Consider the following 19,298-nt stretch of genomic DNA (forward strand, 5'->3'; position numbering starts at 1 on the left):
ATTAGCCACCAGCTTTGCCTATAATTCGTTTCTTGTGAAATGTTGTGTTAAACCTCTTGGGAAATCTTCTAGGTGAACACTATGCAGTGATTCCATAACTTAGCCAAACTAACCTCAGCTAATAAGCTTCATTCAAAGGGGGTGGTTGTGGTTTGTTTAAATTTCCTTAATGAATGAGCTCACAAACCATCAACTTTTATATTTTAAGTGTTGCTAAATCCTAAAAAAAAAAAATTATCTGTCAGGGTTTGAACTGTTTTGGTTGTTTTACCGTACACTTGTTACAGGATGCTGATTGAAAAAGGGATTTTCAGGTACAGTAATTACAGTTTCTCCTTTGCAGGCAAGTCTGGGAGGAAGGTTGAGGATGATTATAACTGGAGCGGCTCCTACCTCGCCCAGTGTCCTGGGATTCCTCAGAGCAGCTCTGGGATGCCAGGTCAAACACACACACACACACACACACACACACACACACACACACACACACACACACAGAAAGCTATCTCACATAAGTTCTCTGTCTTTAACATCATAGTATGCCTAAGTTAAGCCCTTGCCCCATTGTTTACCAAGGCTAAGATCTAACTTTTAAGGAGTTATAATCTCTATTTTCATAAGAATCAAATGGCAAGGTGAAAAATGGTTCAATCACGATTGGTCAACCAGAAATTATTAAAAGATGTCTAAGTCCTTTCAGGGCAGCACAACGGCATACTGGTAATGAACATTTTTTTCTGTAGCTGCTGAATGGGTAAATATGCAGCTGGCTGCTCACTAGTTTTAATTTCCACCACAACCTTGTTACGCAAAGGGGATTAGATGAATTGTAGTCCCTCTAATGGTGTAAATTTTAGTCATACAGTCTCTGTGTTTAGGTGTACGAGGCGTATGGCCAGACGGAGTGCACAGCTGGCTGCACCTTCACCACACCTGGAGACTGGACCCCAGGTGAGCCAAGGACAGCTCTTCACACACTGAACCTGTTTACTTGACTGTGGTATCAGTCCAAAGGTCTTAAGGTGATGTGAATTGAGCAATGACTTGAGAGTAACAATTAACAACTTTCACACTGTTTAATTGGTTTCATTGTGCTAAACTAAATTTAACAAGTGAGTCCTGATAAGTGAACTCACCTTTGCTGCTCAAAGCAACCTGCCGCTGTACTTTTTTCCTGACATCATCATCAACTGGAGCTTTTATACTAATATAATGATGTAACCTTTCATGCCTTATTTAACACTTTTTATGAACTCCTCCTGGGGGACAGAAGCAGGATGTGTGTGCAGTTCAGTGAGGTTAAAACAGGGAGAGGCTGGGGAGACAGACAGGTTGCCTTATCAACTATCACTATTGTCCCTGTTCTGGTGACTGCCAATACAAACAAGCAACTATAGACTGGATCTGTCGTGGCTGCCTGTATTTACACTGTAATGCTCCACATTGTTGTTGAACCACCTGGTAGATGGAAGGAGTTCATTTTAATACATCAACTAGTTTTTCAACTGAGTTGTACAGTCATAAAATTAGGAATTATTGTTATTACCTCTGAATTATAGAATGTAAATGATTTGACACACAGTTGATTTCAAAGTTTAAAGTAAAGTTGGAAGAGCAAAGCTCTATTTGGGAAGTTTGTAAATACTCAGTGTTTCCCATTGTTACTATAATTGCCTTTTTGTTATTACAATTGGCATCAAGTTGCTACGATGATAGCAGGATACAGGAAAGCTGGAGAACTAGTGCCCTGTTATTTCCAGGAACAGTTGGTAACCCAGGATGCACACAGAAAATAGGTTTCCAAGTCTCAACGTGTTTGAGTCTTTGGCTGAAGTAACTGCTCAGCAAGTTTAGTGTACATCGCGCAGACAGAGCTTTAATGACAACCGGTTTTGTATTAAAAAAAAAAAGGATTAGAGAATAAGACCCTGGATATCTTGATCCCGTATTAAATCAACTGAATCCTTGTTCCCAAAGCAGGATCTGAGAATAAAGTGATGATTCAGGATCTCTGCAAATATATGAAAGCATTATATCAAAATATGAATTGTACCCACTGGGATATGGAGGAGTTACTTTGAGTCATGTTAAGAGTTATAGATGAATGAAATATATCAAACCTCTCTTTAGTTATCATGTATGCATTAGTATTAGCATGCACAGAGCTTTGCACTATAATGTATTGTTTCAGTAGACAAGACTGTATTTATTGTCTTTTGCCAGCTTTCTGGCTTTAGCTAACACAACTGACACATCACATACACATCACATTATTCTTATTATGAAAGATCACATCAACCTTGACCTTACATTAAAATCGCACCTTTAGCCACAGTGCTGTCTTCATCATTGTTTGTATTTATTTATAGTAAAGTCAATAAAGGGTTGTATCCACAGGTTAACCACTGATATTTTCTTTGGAACCTGTACTGTCACAAAGGTCAAAAATCCTCATTTCAAATGTAACCAGCATAAAAGTTAATGAGTTACATTTCATAAATTGGCACTTTGACAACATTGTTGCATGTGAACTTTGGTAAGTGGTTCTATTAGAGGTCATATTGAACTAGTTTTCTCCTCATCCTCAACACATACAGTATCTGTCTGATACGAGAAACGGTGCTCGGCATGAAGTACATAAAACTTACTGATGTTTCCTAAAACATTACATGAACACAAAGAAGGTGTTTGCCCAGAGGTAAATATCCTTAATTTTACTGAGCTTCTTCCCTCTTATCCTGTTTACAGATGAGAAAGGGCTACTAAAACAAATAGTGAGAAAGGAACGTCACAAGTTGAAATTTCAGGAAGTGTGGTAGATGGTGCCCAAGTGTTGTGCAGCAGGAACAGTATTTTTAAAATGAATACAGCAAATATAGGCTAGCATCACCCCCTGCTGTTCACTTGTGATATTTCATGAGCTGCCTGTATTTGAAAAAGATGTCATATTGATCTTTGTCTCCTTCTCATGTAGTTTTACTCAATGAATGTACTATCCTATATTTTTTAAATTCCCCTGTTGGCAGTTTGCACTGTTAATGCTGACAGGGTAGGAAAAAAATGAAATACCAAATACTGCTGAGTTACTAATCATTTTTTTGTTCTGGCCAAATAGGTCACGTCGGGGCTCCGTTACCATGTAACCTCATTAAATTAGTGGACGTTCCTGACAAGAACTATTTTGCTTCAAAAGGAGAGGGAGAGGTAAGCAACACAATTTTGAAAGAAAGCGTTACACTGTGCATATATGTAAGTTGTTTTTTTTCTTTTTTTTTTTTCTTTTTTTTTGACTTGAGACTTGATGTGCAAAATAAAACAAAACACAAAAAATAAAATGAAATAAAATAAAGTAGAGAGAAATAAATGGAAATGTTCTCTTCAGACTTTCAAAAAACTGTATTTATAGTGTGTATATTTTCACTTTCAACTCCAGCCTTTTTCTTATTTTCTGATCCTCCATCCAGGTTTGTGTGAAGGGACCGAATGTGTTCAAGGGCTATCTCAAGGACCCAGAGAGGACAGCTGAGACACTGGATTCAGATGGCTGGCTCCACACTGGAGACATTGGACAATGGTTGCCTGTATGCATTGGCATCTTACTTTTGACTTCAGTATCTACTAATAATAATGGCTGTTGTGTTTTTATTATACATAATGAGCTTTAAATAATTTATCCTGTTTCCCTCCTAAAGAATGGCACACTGAAGATCATTGACAGGAAGAAGCATATCTTCAAGCTGGCACAGGGGGAGTACATCTCCCCTGAGAAGATTGAGAACATCTATATTAGAAGTGAACCTGTGGCACAGCTCTATGTTCATGGAGACAGTCTGCAGGTAAGGACTTTAGCAGAATCATATACACATATTGTACAATATACACATAACTCCAGAGTAGATCTTCTTCCCTGAGTCTTACTTATTTCTGGACAATCCTTCCAGTCCTGTTTGGTGGGCATTGTTGTTCCTGACCCTGATGTCATGCCTGAATGGGCCAAGAAGAAGGGAATATTAGGTACCTACAAAGACCTGTGTAAAAACACGGTAAGTGTATCACACCTCTGCTAGATATAATAAACTTTCAGAAAATATTGTTGGTCAAAACTTTGCAGGAGATCATTTTTGTCTTTGTCATCAGGAATTAAAAAAGGCAATCCTGGAAGACTTGGTCCGTCTGGGCAAGGCCAGTGGCCTCCACTCCTTTGAGCAGGTAAATACATAAATTATCGAAATATTTGGTTTGACTATTTTGTGTTTGTGTTGTCTTTGTATTCATTTAAATTCGGTGCAATATCCTTGGCTATAGTATCAATGCAATTATTGACTAATTGTTCAAGTTGACCTTGTCATTTTAATTTTACTTTTGTTATATTCAACGATGTGATACATTTTCATGTCTGTTTTCATAAAGACTATTCTCTGATGTATAAGGTGACCCAAACTTGTTCATTACAGGTCTTTAACTAATGCTTTTGCTTTCTATAATGAGAAGTTGGTTACACCACACTGGGAGTTGTGCATTCTTAGCCAAGGAAGCAATAACTTATCATTTCATTCCAGTATGTTTGAAAATTACTTCAAGGAGGCTCTCAAGAATTTTGGTCTCATTCAGCATATTTTTAATTCTTACTCATTTTATGTTAAGGTGAAAAACATCTATATTCACAATGAAATGTTCTCCATTGGGAACGGCCTCCTGACTCCAACATTAAAGGCCAAGCGACCGGAGTTGAAGGAATTCTTCAAGGCGAAGATCGACCAGCTCTATAGCAGCATCTCCATGTGAAAGCTGGCAGACCTCATTTTCCCTCTAAAAGCATGAGAAGACTAAGATCTGCTCTGATCTTTGACCCGATGTGGTCAAAGATGCAACACCTTAGGTTTAACATACTTTTGGCAATCAAACCAAACCTGGCTCTACTGTACAAGATTTAAAATGTCAAAATAAAAACGCATCAAGAAATTACATGAAATACAAAGCACGGTGTCATACATGTACTTCCTTTCTATGTATTTATTTACTGTCATTCATACATTAAAATATATTAAAATGGGAGTTATTTAGCTTTGTAGTCTTAAATAACTGAATAATTAGATTTTCATTGTGACACAAGTTTTCTTGCTGCATTAGGAACAAAAATTATGGGATGGAAGAATTTTCCTGCAAATTTTGTTACGCTTACTGAGAGTCAGATGTCACTGTCAGTTCACACAAGTGAAAATTAGTTTAGGATTACTGTATGAGGAGACCAAATGTGAGTGGCCTTTTGTACCTGGAGGTTTCTTATTCAATTGGCAAAAGCTTCTTGACTCTTTGCTTTTGCCAGCAGGAATAAAGTTACTTTGAGGTACTATATTCATCCATCCTGTAGTCTTCCCTTCACTTCCCTCTTTCCATTTGTGAATGGATAGTTGGTTGTTTGTATTTTTTATTTTGACATTGCAAAAAAAAATGTAAGTGAAAACTCCAGAAAGTCCTTCAATTTTTGTATTGGCATGTTTAAGCTCCTTGCCAAACAACACCAATGCAGTACAATTGGTGTGACTTGTTATAAGGCATAGAAAATTCATGTCACAATGAAGCAAGACAAACAGCTAAGTAATTGCTCTTTTAACAGGCTTTTTATTTTTGTGTGATGTTTAAATTAAAAAAAAAAAAAAAATCTATACATATGACAATGTGAGTTGTTTCTCATGTTTTCTTCTGCTGATTTTTTTTTTTTTTTTTTGGTTTTGTTTTTTGTTAGCCATACTAAATCTTCCATGTACTGCTACTTCCTATCTTCCCAAACAAACCCTCAAATGTTCTGTCTCCAGCAGCAGAAACTCATCAGCACTTTTACATTGAGACGTCCATTCCTACTTTCTATCACTCTCTTCTTCTTCATTCCTCCCTCAATTTAAGCCTACCAGCCAAACACACACACACGTTCCACAAGTGTATGACTGAAGAGTGATGTCGTTGCGTTTAGTGTAGCTCAAGGAGATGTCTAGATGTGGACTCTATCACCAGTGGAAAATTGTAGATTTTCATTTGCTCAGGCAAGACTCCAACAGAATTTCCCCATGACCTGACACCCCAAGGATGGAAGTTTTGTTCAACCCAGACATTGCATAGTGAAACAGACATCAGAATTTAAATAGTAAGGTCAAAAAAACATCGGCTCTTGCCTTACAATTTATTGTTGTCCATGCAACTGAGCGCGGAGCAGCTCAATGTCTGAGCCACATCCAAAAATCACAGTTCATGTTATGTATTCACTCACATTCACATTCATTTAATCATCTCTTCATGGCTGTGATCAGCAGTTTAGTATGCATGCTCCTTGTTTATATGAAGGACTGGCCTCATGTAACAATCGTCAAAGGTCACACTGCGCAGTCAACAAATTTGCAAATTTCTTTTCATCCATTTTGCACAAAGAGAAATTCAAGTAAAAGAAAACAAATCAAACTACTACTACTGCAAAGTGAAGGGTCAGGGCAATGCATGCAGTTTGCCTTGCAGTTATTGGAACAGAAAAAGCAAGTAATTCATTGTGGCCATTGATTGATAGCAGATAGCAGCTGCCCAGAGCCACTGCTGCTAGTGCAAGGCTTTGAAACACAAGCAAACCTGATGAATTCCACCCACTGAAGGAAAACAGAAAAAACATCAACTTTTAAAACAACAAACATTTTTTAAGGTGTTTACACATAGAAGTAATGTATAGGCTTTTTAAGTTGATTACCGTCCCAAAGCATAAATAATGTGGATGTACATAAATGAGGACAGCTAGATGTAAGCATATTTAAAATCAGTGGTTTGAATGATTTTTTTTTCTCTTTTTGCGTGTAGTGAAATGAATTGTACTTATTTATTTATCTATTCTGCTGTAAAATGGAATCAGCACCATATCCTTGTAATGATTGAGTGCAGCAATAGAGATGAGGGGGGTGGGGAATAGGACCGGGGCAATGAAATAAAAGATATTCTGGAATGATTTTAAACTATTGTCTTTTTTGTCTTAATGGTGTTTCAGCATTTTTTTTCCCACAGGCTTTCTTTTTTTAACATAATGGCAGCAAGGTCATTATGCAAATCCTTTTAGGATTTAAATGTACCCAAAGTTGTAGGCTCTCCCAAAAGCCCATAGTTTTTGAATTTGTGGAGACCTGCAAATATCTGAGAATTGTTTTACAGACAGAAGAGATTTATAAGGTTTATCGAAAATACAGAAGTGTTGAAAAGATTCAGCAGCATCTTTTTTCACTGTTTATTTCCTGCTAAACTGCATTGGATAAATCAGAATATACTTTATTTCTCTTTTATCAAAATGGTTTGTTCGTTTTGCATTTATTGGCTGGTTTACCTCCCTTTGTCAGTAGAATCAGTTGCAAGCTGTCACTGATTTACTGAACTGCTGACAAAACACAAAATCCCTAATACAGCCTAATACTGTCAAAGAACGGAAACCATTTAACAAGATCAATGGCCACACGTCCTCTACTAAGCTGATGCTTTTACGTAATTTCAATTACTTGCAGATTACTTGTGCACTTTAAACTTTGACATTAAAGTCCCGATGTGGATTGGCCACTGTTTTAAATCCGTGTCAGTGTTAATGCTTTCTAAGATTTCTATAGTTTTTTTTAGTGTGAATAAACTATCTGTGTGCACTTACGTTTGCCTCCAGTAAAGTAGGCTTCGACTGCAGTAATCACAGGTGGAGGCCAGCAAATACAAACATGTGACAAAAACATCTGTCAAGCTTCACAAGCAAAAACAGCATCATAATAAAAATACTCTAAAACAACTTCCGTTAATGAAAAAAAAAAAACGCACTACTGCCATATATGGACTTCAGACGTCACCTGCAGCTGATTGAAGCTGCAGGTGTGCGCGGTTGCTAAGGCCCGCACAGATACCGGAGACCCGCACGTCCACCGTCCTTTAAAAAAAAAAAACAAAACAAAAACAGATAATACTGAGTTTAAAACATTTAATCGGCACTTTTTTTTTAGTTTGTTAGTTGGCTAAGAGCATAATACTCAATTTAATGTGATTATGGAAAGAAACAAGTGGCGAGTCAGCCATGAAAGAGGAGCGATCAGGAGGCGACATACACCAAGGAAACAAACTCTGAGGAGAAGACACAGTAAGAATGAGCCTCAGCACACAAACTCTGAAATAAATTATCGGTACCTCCTGTTTGTCAGCTTTGTGTTTTCTTTTTTTCAATCTATCACTACACCTGCTTTACTGAAGCAACTGATAAATGAGGAATAATGCCAAAGTCTTGCTTCAACACTCAGGGTTCAGGAAATTTGTTCCCAGCAGACATTTTAAGGCCCTTCTAGAGGAACCTGAGGGAGAGGAGGTCAGCGTCTCCCCTGACAAGTTGTCCAGTCCCGTGTGGGTGAGTGCCCTGCTTTGAAAGTAGTTATGTTGGAGTTCACCTGTCAGTAATCAACTCTGATTATTTTTTTTTTCTTCATAATTGCAATATTGACGTTTTTTCCTTTTGTGGGAATACTGGAAAGCCAAGAAGAGCCTGAGCCAAATAAACAGCTCTGTTGTTGGGCCCCCACTGATGCGCACTATGCCATGGCTGTTTATTTCTCCACAAACCAAATATTCATGAGTTAAAATGATTTGTTGATTGATAGATCAGCTGATTGACAGACAATAGATAGCCAACAGTTAGGAATGTTATTTTTAAGCAAAAATGCATTGTTTTACCAGTATTTTTGATTACCAATGTGTGTGTGTGTGTGTATGTGTGTGTGTGTATACACACACACACACACACACACACGGTCATTCAATCTCTTTAAGGTCTCCTGGGTAGTTGACTTCTTTGGGTAGTCAACTTCTTTGCCTTGTTGATAATTCAACCTATTTAAGATTGTCAATCATTGTTTCACAAAGATGTTCTTGTTTTACTGTGTCCACCTTTTTCATGTTTAAACTCTGCAGGTACAGAATCCTGCCAACACTGAAAATCTCACACATGCAGCTAGCTTAGCTGCCACTCCAGCACATAAAAAAGTTGGCCCCCAGGTATCACCAATATGGCACCGGGCTGTTCAGATGAGTCCTGGCCAAGAGGATTTTAAAGGTGGTGATTTGCCAATTCAAAAAGAAGTGCTAAACTCTCAGGCAGTGAGTCCTGAAAGTATCACATCTTCTAGTATGGAGACAGACACAACTTTCAACTTCGATGATGATGAGGAAGACTGCTATTCTTCTCCTCTTTCGTCTTCCAGCCCGCCCTCACCAGAAATCTTCAGAGAAGAGAGTCATGGTGTGCTTGCATTTTTATAGATTCACAACCAAATGACAAGGTTGTGGTTCTCTAAGGCTGTGTCCTACCTTTTTTGTTTCCTCGCAGTGGAAACATTGACTTTCCCAATGGAGGACGAGCTGCTTAGTCTTGATCTTCATATAAAAAACTCCACCTTGCTGGATGTAAGCAATGCTGAGACCATCTATATCCATCACCCCCCTGACTTGTCAACCATCATTGGTATGTGTGAGATACAGTATTTTGATTCTATTTCATAATAATTGAATTGAGTTATTGCTAACCCCATTTTAAAAATGTTGAAAAAGAATATGCTATTTATGACAAACTTAACATTTGCAAGGGGAAAAAAACATTTAACTATGTAAATGCTGAATGTGATCCAACTTGGATGCAGGGGTTGTATCTCAAACGGGGTTGTATCTGAAACTAAGAATTTGTCTGCAGGGGCCTCCACGATTCTCGCGGAAAAAAGTTGTGACATCAGGTGAGTTAATCAGTCAAATCTGCTTCACATCCAAGGGTTGTTATGCTGTTCCTTGACAGTAGTGTGCACCGATTTCCATGTTCAAAAGTGGCTCACTATCTATTTTTTCACTTTAAAGCAACCACACACAAACTGAGGCTGAGGTTAGATTGCATACAGGCTCAGTCCAACAAGGTAACACGTTTTTCAGTAAATATATTCAGTATGTTTGTCAACTACTACACACTGATTTGATTCTTAATCTGAGTCATACTTTAACCGTTATACATTTTCTTTCTAGCAGGATACATTGCAAAACATAAATATTAAAACCAATGCAGATCATAATCAATGATTTTCTGTCTTTTAATCCTCTATTTGTAGACAAGCAGACACAAGTGTCCAAGTGGAAAACACCAGAAAAGGTAAGAAAGTCATCTGGTTATCTTTTACATTTAATCTGAAAAAATGCTAATCTATTTTATTTTCATCTAAATCAAAAGTAGTGATGGTCAAATATAATTTTTCTCACGCAGATCAACAGAAAAATACCTATTAAGTACAAGAAGAAGGTATCGTTCAAAACCCCCAACATTGGAGAGATCTATGAAGTAAAACACATCCCAGTTACAAAATTACCCACTCACAAGGCCAGGGAGTCAATCCAAATGTCTGGTCTGGCCCAAACAGTGAAACCTAATGCAGAGACATCAAATGTGGGAGAGATAACCTTTGAGGATGACACAGACCATCTAAAAGAGAATCTAAAAAAACTTACAAAAAGTAGCTCTGAGAAAGCCAAGTTTTTTGATTTTGTTACTGATAGTGACAGTGAGACATTCTTCCAGAAGATGAGAGAGAGGTGTGTTAAACTAAAAGGCGCTCCTTTATTTCCTCTTACAGTTGTTAAGCACACCCAAACTTCTCCTCTGTCATTTTTGAAGCAATAATATTGTAACTAAACTTATGGCTTTCTCATAACCACTATCAATGAGGTCTCTGTGTGAAATATCCTAGGGGAATAATTTTCATGTACTTTAAAACTATAGAAATATTCATACAAAAATACTGTCCAAAAAAATCTGAATGGCCTTTTTGACTTAGTTTCTGTTCACCAGAAAACGTATGACATTTCAGTTTGTTTGGAGTTAGTTTTACACACACTATGAAAAGTGTGTGGTGCATACAACCACTAGATGTCAGAGTTGTACTCTGTTAAACAATCATCCCATTTTTCTTTTCTTTTTTCTTTTTTTTTTTTTTTTTTTTTTTTTTTTAACTTGTCCTGCTACTTTTCTGTTTATATGTTGTTTGTGAACGACAGCCTGTTACTGCAAGTGCAGTGTACTGTGTAAGTGTGTGTCAGATATATAAAACCTTTATCTAAATGTGTGGAGACAATCGCGTGTGTTTGAACAATGTATAAAATAAATAGATGTGCAATAACACAAATGCCTTGTGTGTCTCTTTCCCTTTGTTCTTCGGCTCAACTCTTCCTTCGTGTTGACATTTCTTCGATCGGTCATTTTCTGTTTCAAGAAGCTTGTGTGATTATTTATTTATTTATTTGTTCGTTTATTTGTTTTTGTTTGTCTGTGTGTTTCTTTTTTTCCTGAGAATAAGTTTCATGCTGTCACGATTCCCGACACAACATCAACACGGCGGATCCGTTGACCACGTGGTACCGGGGCCAAAAATACCAGCCAATCAGGGAATTTGTAGTAGCAGCAGCGTCCGCTCAGCCAATCAGGAAAATGTAGTGGGTTACCAAGCAGCCCCTGTGACTAATGCCTGTCATATGACTGTGACATCCATGGAGGCAGTTACAAGGAACAAGATTTGCTCTTGGATTTGAGAAGAAGAAGAAAAGAGACCTTCTGTACCGAATTTATTTTGGTACAAAATGCCTCCGACTCTCTTCCAGAAACTTTTCAACAAGAGAAATGCGCTTTCGTCGCCGCCCCCGAGATGTAGCAAAGAGGACCCCGCTTTCAGGTAGCAATGCAGCCAGCCTGCGTGTGTATGCGTGTGTGTATGCTTGTGGTTTGTGTGCGCCAACGTTATTTCTGACTTTTTCCCTCCGTGATATCCGGAGAGCACAAGTATTATTTGCCGGCGTGAATGTGTTGAACTTGTGGACACTTTTACACACCGACGTGTCGTGTTGTCGGATTTGGCGTGAAGGCAGCAGAGTGCAGGGGGGACGTGGGGGACGTGTTGGTGCGGTTGGTTAGCGAGCTAGCAATGCTAGCTAGCGGGCTAGCAGACGTTAGCAGGGCTGCTGCAACACGCTGTCTCCTGATGGGACTCGGCTCAGCTCAGCGACCAGCACCGATCCCCCCCCCCCCCTCCACGTTTTCACACGTGTTGCAGCTGCTGCTTATAATAATAATAATAATATGGTAATAAACACTTCCTCAACTCCTCAAGCAGCTAATCGATGTCACCGTTTAGAAGTTGCAGGAGCAGTGTGGTGCTCTCTTTGTCTCCCCCTCCTCCTCCTCCTCCTCCTCTTCCTGCCCTCTCTCTCTCTCTCTCTCTTTGTGTTTCTTTGATAAAAGCATCTTTAGCCCTGTGTGGGGGAGAAAAGAAAACAACGAGGCAGCCGTGACAGTGCGGCCACGCTCTTTTGTGTTTATCGTGAGCCATAGACCCGATGAGCCATGCCGGCGGGACTGTGCTGTGTGCCGTCAGGCGGCGGAGCAGGAGGACACTGTGTGCTCTGTGCAGGCGCACATGTGATCGCTTCAGTCGGCCACTGATGACAGACATGATCCACCACAAATAGGGGACCAGGCAGACTAGGCAATGGCCATGCCAAGTACATTTGATAAAAAAAAAATAATAATAATAAAAAAAATATCTTGTGATCAGAGCACCAGATGCAATTGCATTTTTCATTTATGGATATGCCCAATTTGCGCCAGTGTTACGTTCCACAAACTGCAGACGCGTGTCGCTTTTAGTGCTGCACACTCCAAATACGACCACATAGCTAGTCAACACCAGAGAGTTTTAGAACAAGTCTAATATTGTATATCCTGATTTTATCACTGAAGAGCGTTTTTGTTCCTTCCTGTTTTATAATGTAACACAATGAAAGACGCGTGCCATCACATTTTGTTTTGACTATAATACCAGGATTTCTGGTAGGATGCAAAGCAGCCCTTGCCTGTCATTACATGGGGCATCTATCAGAGTTTAGTGCTTGTTCCAATTGAAATAAAAAGTAAGGAAAAGTGTATTATGGTGAAATGTTTTTAGATTGAGTTGGAGGTTGTACCTCAATGCAGCTAATGCATGACACAGTGCCACTCTTAGCTATGCAAGTGCTTGTTATTGAAATACCCTAGGGTTAAATTCAACCTGACTAAGCAATGCATTATTGAGCTGGCTCTTATGATACTTTATACTCCCTGAGTTGATTTGCAGTTTCACTCTGTATGTTATTACACACATTCTGGGTCAGGGTCAGGTCCGCTACCAAGGAGAAAGTGCTCTTTTTAGTTTTAAAAATACCTGCCTTGGAAAATACTGCTCTGGATACATCACCTGTGGTGTTTGGATATATACCAGTGGACCTGAACGCTCACCAGCTTCTGATGCTGCTTGCACTTTGCCTAATGTGTGTGCCAGAACACGCTCCACAGCCATAAAGGTGCCCTGTGCCCAGTAATATAAATGGTGTGAGTGTTGGGGGCAGCCTGGATTCAACTGGAGAGCAAACATACAGATAGCAGTTGTTTCTGTGAGCTCACTGGCCAGCTATTAGGGAAAGGGCACTTGGCTGTGAGCAAGAGCAAGCTGTATGTACATTTTGAGTTGGTAACGCAAGAAGATGATACAAATTTGGTGAATTTGAGTGTTTTAAAAGAAGAGAGCATCTGATGGATGGTGTAAAGTGGAGGATGAGAGACTCAGAGGTCAGATGAAAAGAATTGGTGGATTATTACATAATCATACTTGGGGTTTTAGTGGGAGAGGAGTAATAATATGAAGATGGGAGACTTTGGAGAGATGGTGAGATGAGGACTAAAGAAATTTGAATGATTATTGCAATACTCAGCCCTAACTGAAGATCTTTGCTTTTTGGCCCAACACTAGTCCTTTACAGGCCAGTGCCTGGAAGAGCGGATAAAACATATATATATATATATATATATATATATATATATATATATATAGATACAATCAACTAATTTTATTCTTATTTTTACAGCATTTCTTTGAATAAGTAATTTATTTATCTTTCATATGTTTCATTATATGCGCACGCACACGCACACACACACACACACACAATGTATCAGCTGGGTTATCCAGAATAATTCATTACTTAAAGCTGTGTCTCAGCCATGCAGTGTACCTTCCAAAATACCACAGAGGGCAGTAGATTGGCTGACCCTATGGGGAAAGCCTAAAGAGCTTCTCCTGTTTCCCTGGCTGCAACACCTAACCAGGCACAGCATACTGTACATTACACAGAGAGCTCCTGGCTCATCCTGTAGACAGGCAGAGGACTGATCATCAGCCAATAGCTTTGTCCTCACCCACTCACTGCTTGTTCTGGCTTCCCTAAGCCACTGCTGCCTGCTCGGGAAATTTCTTTCTTGTTCTGGGCTATAGAACTTATTACAAATGTGGTTGTTCTGTGACACTAAAATGAGGCATGGGAGAGGGTGAGTGTAGGCAGTTGCTATGTTTTCATACAGCATTTTGAAGACTTTAAGACCAAAATCCAATTTTTCTGAAGATTTACACATATTAAGTGACAGTGATGATCGTGGAGTGAATATTTCACCTTTTAATGTTGACAGGAAAAAAATCAGTTTGTTGAATTATAATATATTTGGTAAAGATTACAAAAGTTGTTGATTAGAAACAATGATGATAGTAACTTTTTATAAGCAAAATGATTTATGCAGTTGCAAAGATTGATGAACACTTCAAATGAGAATTAGTCTGGTACAAAACTAATCCTTTGTGTTAAGTTACTCCTACTTACAATACAATATAGACTCCTATAAACCCCTTCCACATTTGAAAGTGCATTATGTGCTAGATTGCAAAACAAACTTTTAAAACCATGAGATGAATATATTTATAGTGATGCTTTTTTTTTTGGTAGTTTTTGCAGAATCTTTGCGCTAGTTTCCTGATGGGCATGGTATCCTTCCTCCACTGCGTACTTTCAGAATTCAGTGTGTCATGTGAGGCTTTCATCAATCTCAGGCTGTCAAATTTGTGGAATGGTCACATGGCAGCTTTCTTAGTGACTGGAATAAAACTACTGGTTAGATAACTAAGGTGGGATTTTTTGTGTCTGCTTGCAGCCTCACACGTCATACTTTTGTTGCTATACTTGTGCACATTTAAAGCATTTTATGATTTAATTAGCATTTAAGCATTTAATTTATTGCATGACAATTTGCTCGTTTGTGTGCGTGCTGCAAGGCTGCCAGAGTTCAGTAAAGACACCGGCTGTCATCAGGTTCCTATCAGGACTATTTTAAGAGGCCACACTCGGGCTTCTCAGAACTGCAGGGTCATAGTAAATATATAGTTTGATGTAAAAGCTACATACACACAGTAGCTTTCTGGTGAGTGCTAGTATGCCAGTTTAACATTGAGTTAGGCCTGTGTTTTTAACTCAGTCAGGAGGCTTGTTCAAGGGCTTCCTGTGTCACTCACCCTGTGGGACATGAAGAGTTCATCAGTTGGCTGTTGTTGATGATTGAGTTGGTGTAAGGCCCTTCACTATTTCATTTGACGTGACTTAAATTTGCCAAATTATATATTTGGAAAAACATCACTATTTTTGATGCTCTACAGCTTTGGCAACTTCCAAAATCACAATAAAGGAAAGATATTTTGTAATGAGTCACCACTTTTTTATTTTAATTATTTACTTTAAACTGAGACACTTCATAACAAAATGATTAATCATAAAATAAGACAGCCTATTAAAGGTCCATGGATAACCAGCATTGTTTGCTTGGAACCTGAAAGTAAAACAAGTTCAAACTTTGGCATCGCTTATTTAGCCCAGTTTCACTAAATGTGAATGAGAGAGAAAAATGACATGAGAATAGGAAGTGTGGTTTCAAAGAAAGAAAGGATGAGCTGGCTTGCAGTTAAATCAATACACTTTAAGGTTAAGTAATTAATCATGTAGATCATATGACACTTAAGATCCCTTTTCTTACAAAATGGAGATAAGAGGAAAAGAAAATATTTATGTGTGCTCCCTGTTGCTGTAGTCACCCTTAGGCAGACCTGCTTTCAGCTTGGTAATTAGCATATATTCAAATTTCTCCATAGTTTCTGCCACTCATGTTCTGCTTGATGACTTGTTCATGTGACTCTTAGTAAGGCCCAGTCATTCACTCATTACTCTCATCACATTTTTTCTGTCAAGTTTTGCTGATTGTGACACAGCACAGTAATAGCTAGTGTACACATAGTCGTTAGATGACACATGGTGTAGACTGTAAACGGGCATGAACACTGAGTTAAAAAAACAAATTACTGATACCGATTGTTGCTGCAGATTTTAGTCTTTATGCAAATCTCATATAATAACATTCTTACACCTTATCTGTAACCACCATGTGTTTGACTCCCTTTAACTGTGAAAACAATGATGGATTCCAGCTGATTTAGTTTTCTGGCCATATGAATCCTCAGTCAACCAGTCAATGTTCACTTGGAATGGGCTTGTGGGTGCTGTTACGACTGTGTACTGCCACATCTTCACTCACTTAGCATCATGTGACGACTGGAATGCAGAAGTCCTTGATGCAAGTAGAGAAACCACCAGGTATGCAGGTAGTCAGGCGCTTTCAGGTCATGTGGGCCAGTCGCTGTTTACTCAGACGCCGTCTCTAAACAATTGTTAGTTCGAAGAAGTGCAGCTCGTCAATGTAAAAGGGGGTGTACACTGTATAGTGTTTCACCACACAGAAAGAAAGGCTTGGGTTCTCCCATCACGAAGGAGTGGTCCCTTCATAAGGGGTTGCATTTCAGCTCATATAGCATTACACAGATGCACCTACTCTATATGTATAAGAAGGGTTTCCAGTTTTATAAGCTTTGGGAATTATTAAGGTGTATGCATTACTGAGAATACATGCAGAAGTTTCAAAGTTTCTAAAAGATTGAGAAGTGATTATTGATGATAAGTCAGGCCATTTATCAAAGCCTGGTATGACACAAAGTTGCCGAATACATAGTTGTACATCAGTTTAAATGTCATATCTGTCACTCAGGACAGATGTTTACTCAGAAGGTCACATGAACAGACAGCTCCTGTTGCCTAGCCTATAAAAGACTCAACTCACTTCTTCAAGATATCAGAAATGCTTCTTGCACAGTCTCTTTCGCATTTTCTCCTGACCCTTGTGACACGTTACCATAACTCCACTGTTTCCACCACATCAGCATTTTCACAAGAAATTAAAGTTGATTAGAAAATGCAGCAGTCAAAGCAGTTGCGTTGCATGCCAACACTGTGGCCATTAGTGAAATCCTAACAACCCCAACGTGGTTCAAGATTTAAAAACTCCCAAAATGCATCTCAGTTAGAAATTCTTGAAGACTGGTATGTTTCTTTCAGTAATATTGCAGAAACTTATATAAAGCTAAATTAATTAGACTTTTTTAAACACTGGCTGTTGTCCGCAGCAGACATGCCTTGAAATGTCTACAAGGCCATATCTGGGGGAAAAGCTGCTGGACCTAACAGATACCTCTATCACACACAGCCGGAAACACGTCACCCAGTGTGGACTGAGGGGATATTTATGTAATAGTCTCTCCGTTGCCAACAAACACTAACACACACACACACACACACACACACACACACACACACAAACAAGCACACAAGCACAGCCGTTCCAGTGACAGTGGAACGCAAATGAGGTCTCTTTGAGGTCAGTATGTAGGCTGATGTCAGACTGCAGTCAAGGAAACATGACTGCTTTTGTGGTGACCTTTATCAGTGTAACATGTCGGGGAGAATGATTTTTCCTCAATAGGATATCATTGTCAGTTTTCTTTTCAAGATATGTAGCTCCAATTGGTATTGGTATGTCCATTTGATTAAAAAATCCTTCAGTTCTAATGATCCTAAAATGGTGATAATTATATTGGGCTTTTAGCTCAGTTTGCAGTTCATTCCATGTCCTAACTCCCGACTGGGCAAAGGAAGTTTTTCTGCATGACATTTTTCAGTTCCTTGCAGTAGTATTTCTGGTGGACAATCCAGCAGCTTGTAGTGGTTACACCATGTCACAGAGAGCTTGAGGAGACTGCCCATGCAAATGCTTCCAAAAAAGAATGGCATTTGCAAATAGGGTGTTGCTGTTGTAACTGAACATGTTCAGATCTCTCAGGATGTGATAATGGTGTGATATATTAGGCCTTTTTTCAATATTTTTAAGTTGTAATTATATAATATATTTAATATTATTAGATTATTAATTAATAACACATGTTTAATGAAATGAAATCTATATCAACAGATTAATACTATAATTGTAAATATAATTTTTTAAATATTCTTATCTTGAATCACTGGCTCTCAGCCTGCATGATATGAAAAGAATTGGCAGATATTACTGTTCTGTTTCCTTTGCTTTTCACAGAAATATTATTTTTGTTGGGTCTTATACAAAAGGCACCACAATACACAATACTATATGACAACATTTTGTGTCACATTTTAAATTGCAGTTCCTCCGATTTGCAGTTTGCACTTGGCCATGTTGTGATTTTGTTAATATTTTCATTAAATGTGCAGTCATGGTTCTAGTCTCAGGGGTGTTAGAGGTAATTATAAATCCTGAACTGGTAAGATTTAAATAATTGATATTTTCAAATATCTAGGAAGCAAAAGTTTATCTACATTTTCTCATTCCAGAGAGGTGGTTTTATGGTGTTTTAGCAGTATCAGTCCTAAGATGGAAAGTAAATCTTGTCAGTACCACTGTACAATGTTGACAAAGACTTAAAAACAAAATGCTCCAGTTCTAATTTGTTCTTCTTTCCCCATTCAAAATGTATAGGCAGAACAATTTGTTCTCAGGCTTTCGTACTATTCAAAGTGTTTCTCAATTAATTGAAGAGAGATAGATGGAAAGATGGGGAAGAGGGATCACAAGGGAGAGAAAGGAACAAGGCAGCGGGATTAAGAAACAACACACAAACAAATCCCCTCTGTCTCTGGCTTTTCACCGAGCTCTCTGGCAGTCGGCAGTCTGGGCTCACTGCTGTTGCTGCCTCTGTACTGTCCACCACACAGAGTGCTCCTGAAATCATCTGACAGTCTCATGTTGTTGTGTGAATTTAGTTCACCGCTATTCTTAGACCCTGCTTTGGCTGAGAGAAGAGAGAGGAATAGAGAGAGAGGGAGAGGGCTGGGGAAAGACTTGCAAACTCGCGATGATGCCCAGGTAGGAGTTGGTAATATATCAGGCTAATATGTTTCTGAGTGGGCATGTTAGTGTTTGTTAAATGAAGTTTTAGGACATTTTTTTTCTCTTG

At 38.7% G+C, this 19,298-nt stretch overlaps 2 protein-coding genes across 7 annotated transcripts in view; both read left to right on the forward strand.

Moving 5' to 3' along the window:
• Positions 1-5,660, forward strand: part of acsl6 (acyl-CoA synthetase long chain family member 6) — a 29,611-nt gene extending 23,951 nt beyond the window's left edge. For all 4 annotated transcript variants that reach the window (XM_029518521.1, XM_029518522.1, XM_029518524.1 and 1 more), the window contains 8 exons: positions 344-439; positions 879-951; positions 3,116-3,204; positions 3,465-3,581; positions 3,693-3,836; positions 3,942-4,043; positions 4,138-4,209; positions 4,645-5,660. In XM_029518521.1, the coding sequence (XP_029374381.1) occupies positions 344-439; positions 879-951; positions 3,116-3,204; positions 3,465-3,581; positions 3,693-3,836; positions 3,942-4,043; positions 4,138-4,209; positions 4,645-4,785 (834 nt within the window). In that variant the 3' untranslated portion in view covers positions 4,786-5,660. The remainder of the gene's footprint in view (positions 1-343; positions 440-878; positions 952-3,115; positions 3,205-3,464; positions 3,582-3,692; positions 3,837-3,941; positions 4,044-4,137; positions 4,210-4,644) is intronic.
• A 5,906-nt stretch (positions 5,661-11,566) lies between these two features.
• The window catches only part of fnip1 (folliculin interacting protein 1), a 35,223-nt gene continuing 27,491 nt past the window's right edge, over positions 11,567-19,298 (forward strand). For 2 of the 3 annotated variants that reach the window (XM_029519048.1, XM_029519047.1), the window contains exon 1: positions 11,656-11,747. In XM_029519048.1, the coding sequence (XP_029374908.1) occupies positions 11,656-11,747 (92 nt within the window). Of the gene's footprint in view, positions 11,748-19,298 lie in introns of all 3 variants that reach the window. The other variant, XM_029519049.1, reaches the window with a different exon arrangement.

This window comes from Echeneis naucrates, chromosome 14 (assembly GCF_900963305.1).
Source record: "Echeneis naucrates chromosome 14, fEcheNa1.1, whole genome shotgun sequence".
NCBI lineage: Eukaryota > Metazoa > Chordata > Actinopteri > Carangiformes > Echeneidae > Echeneis > Echeneis naucrates.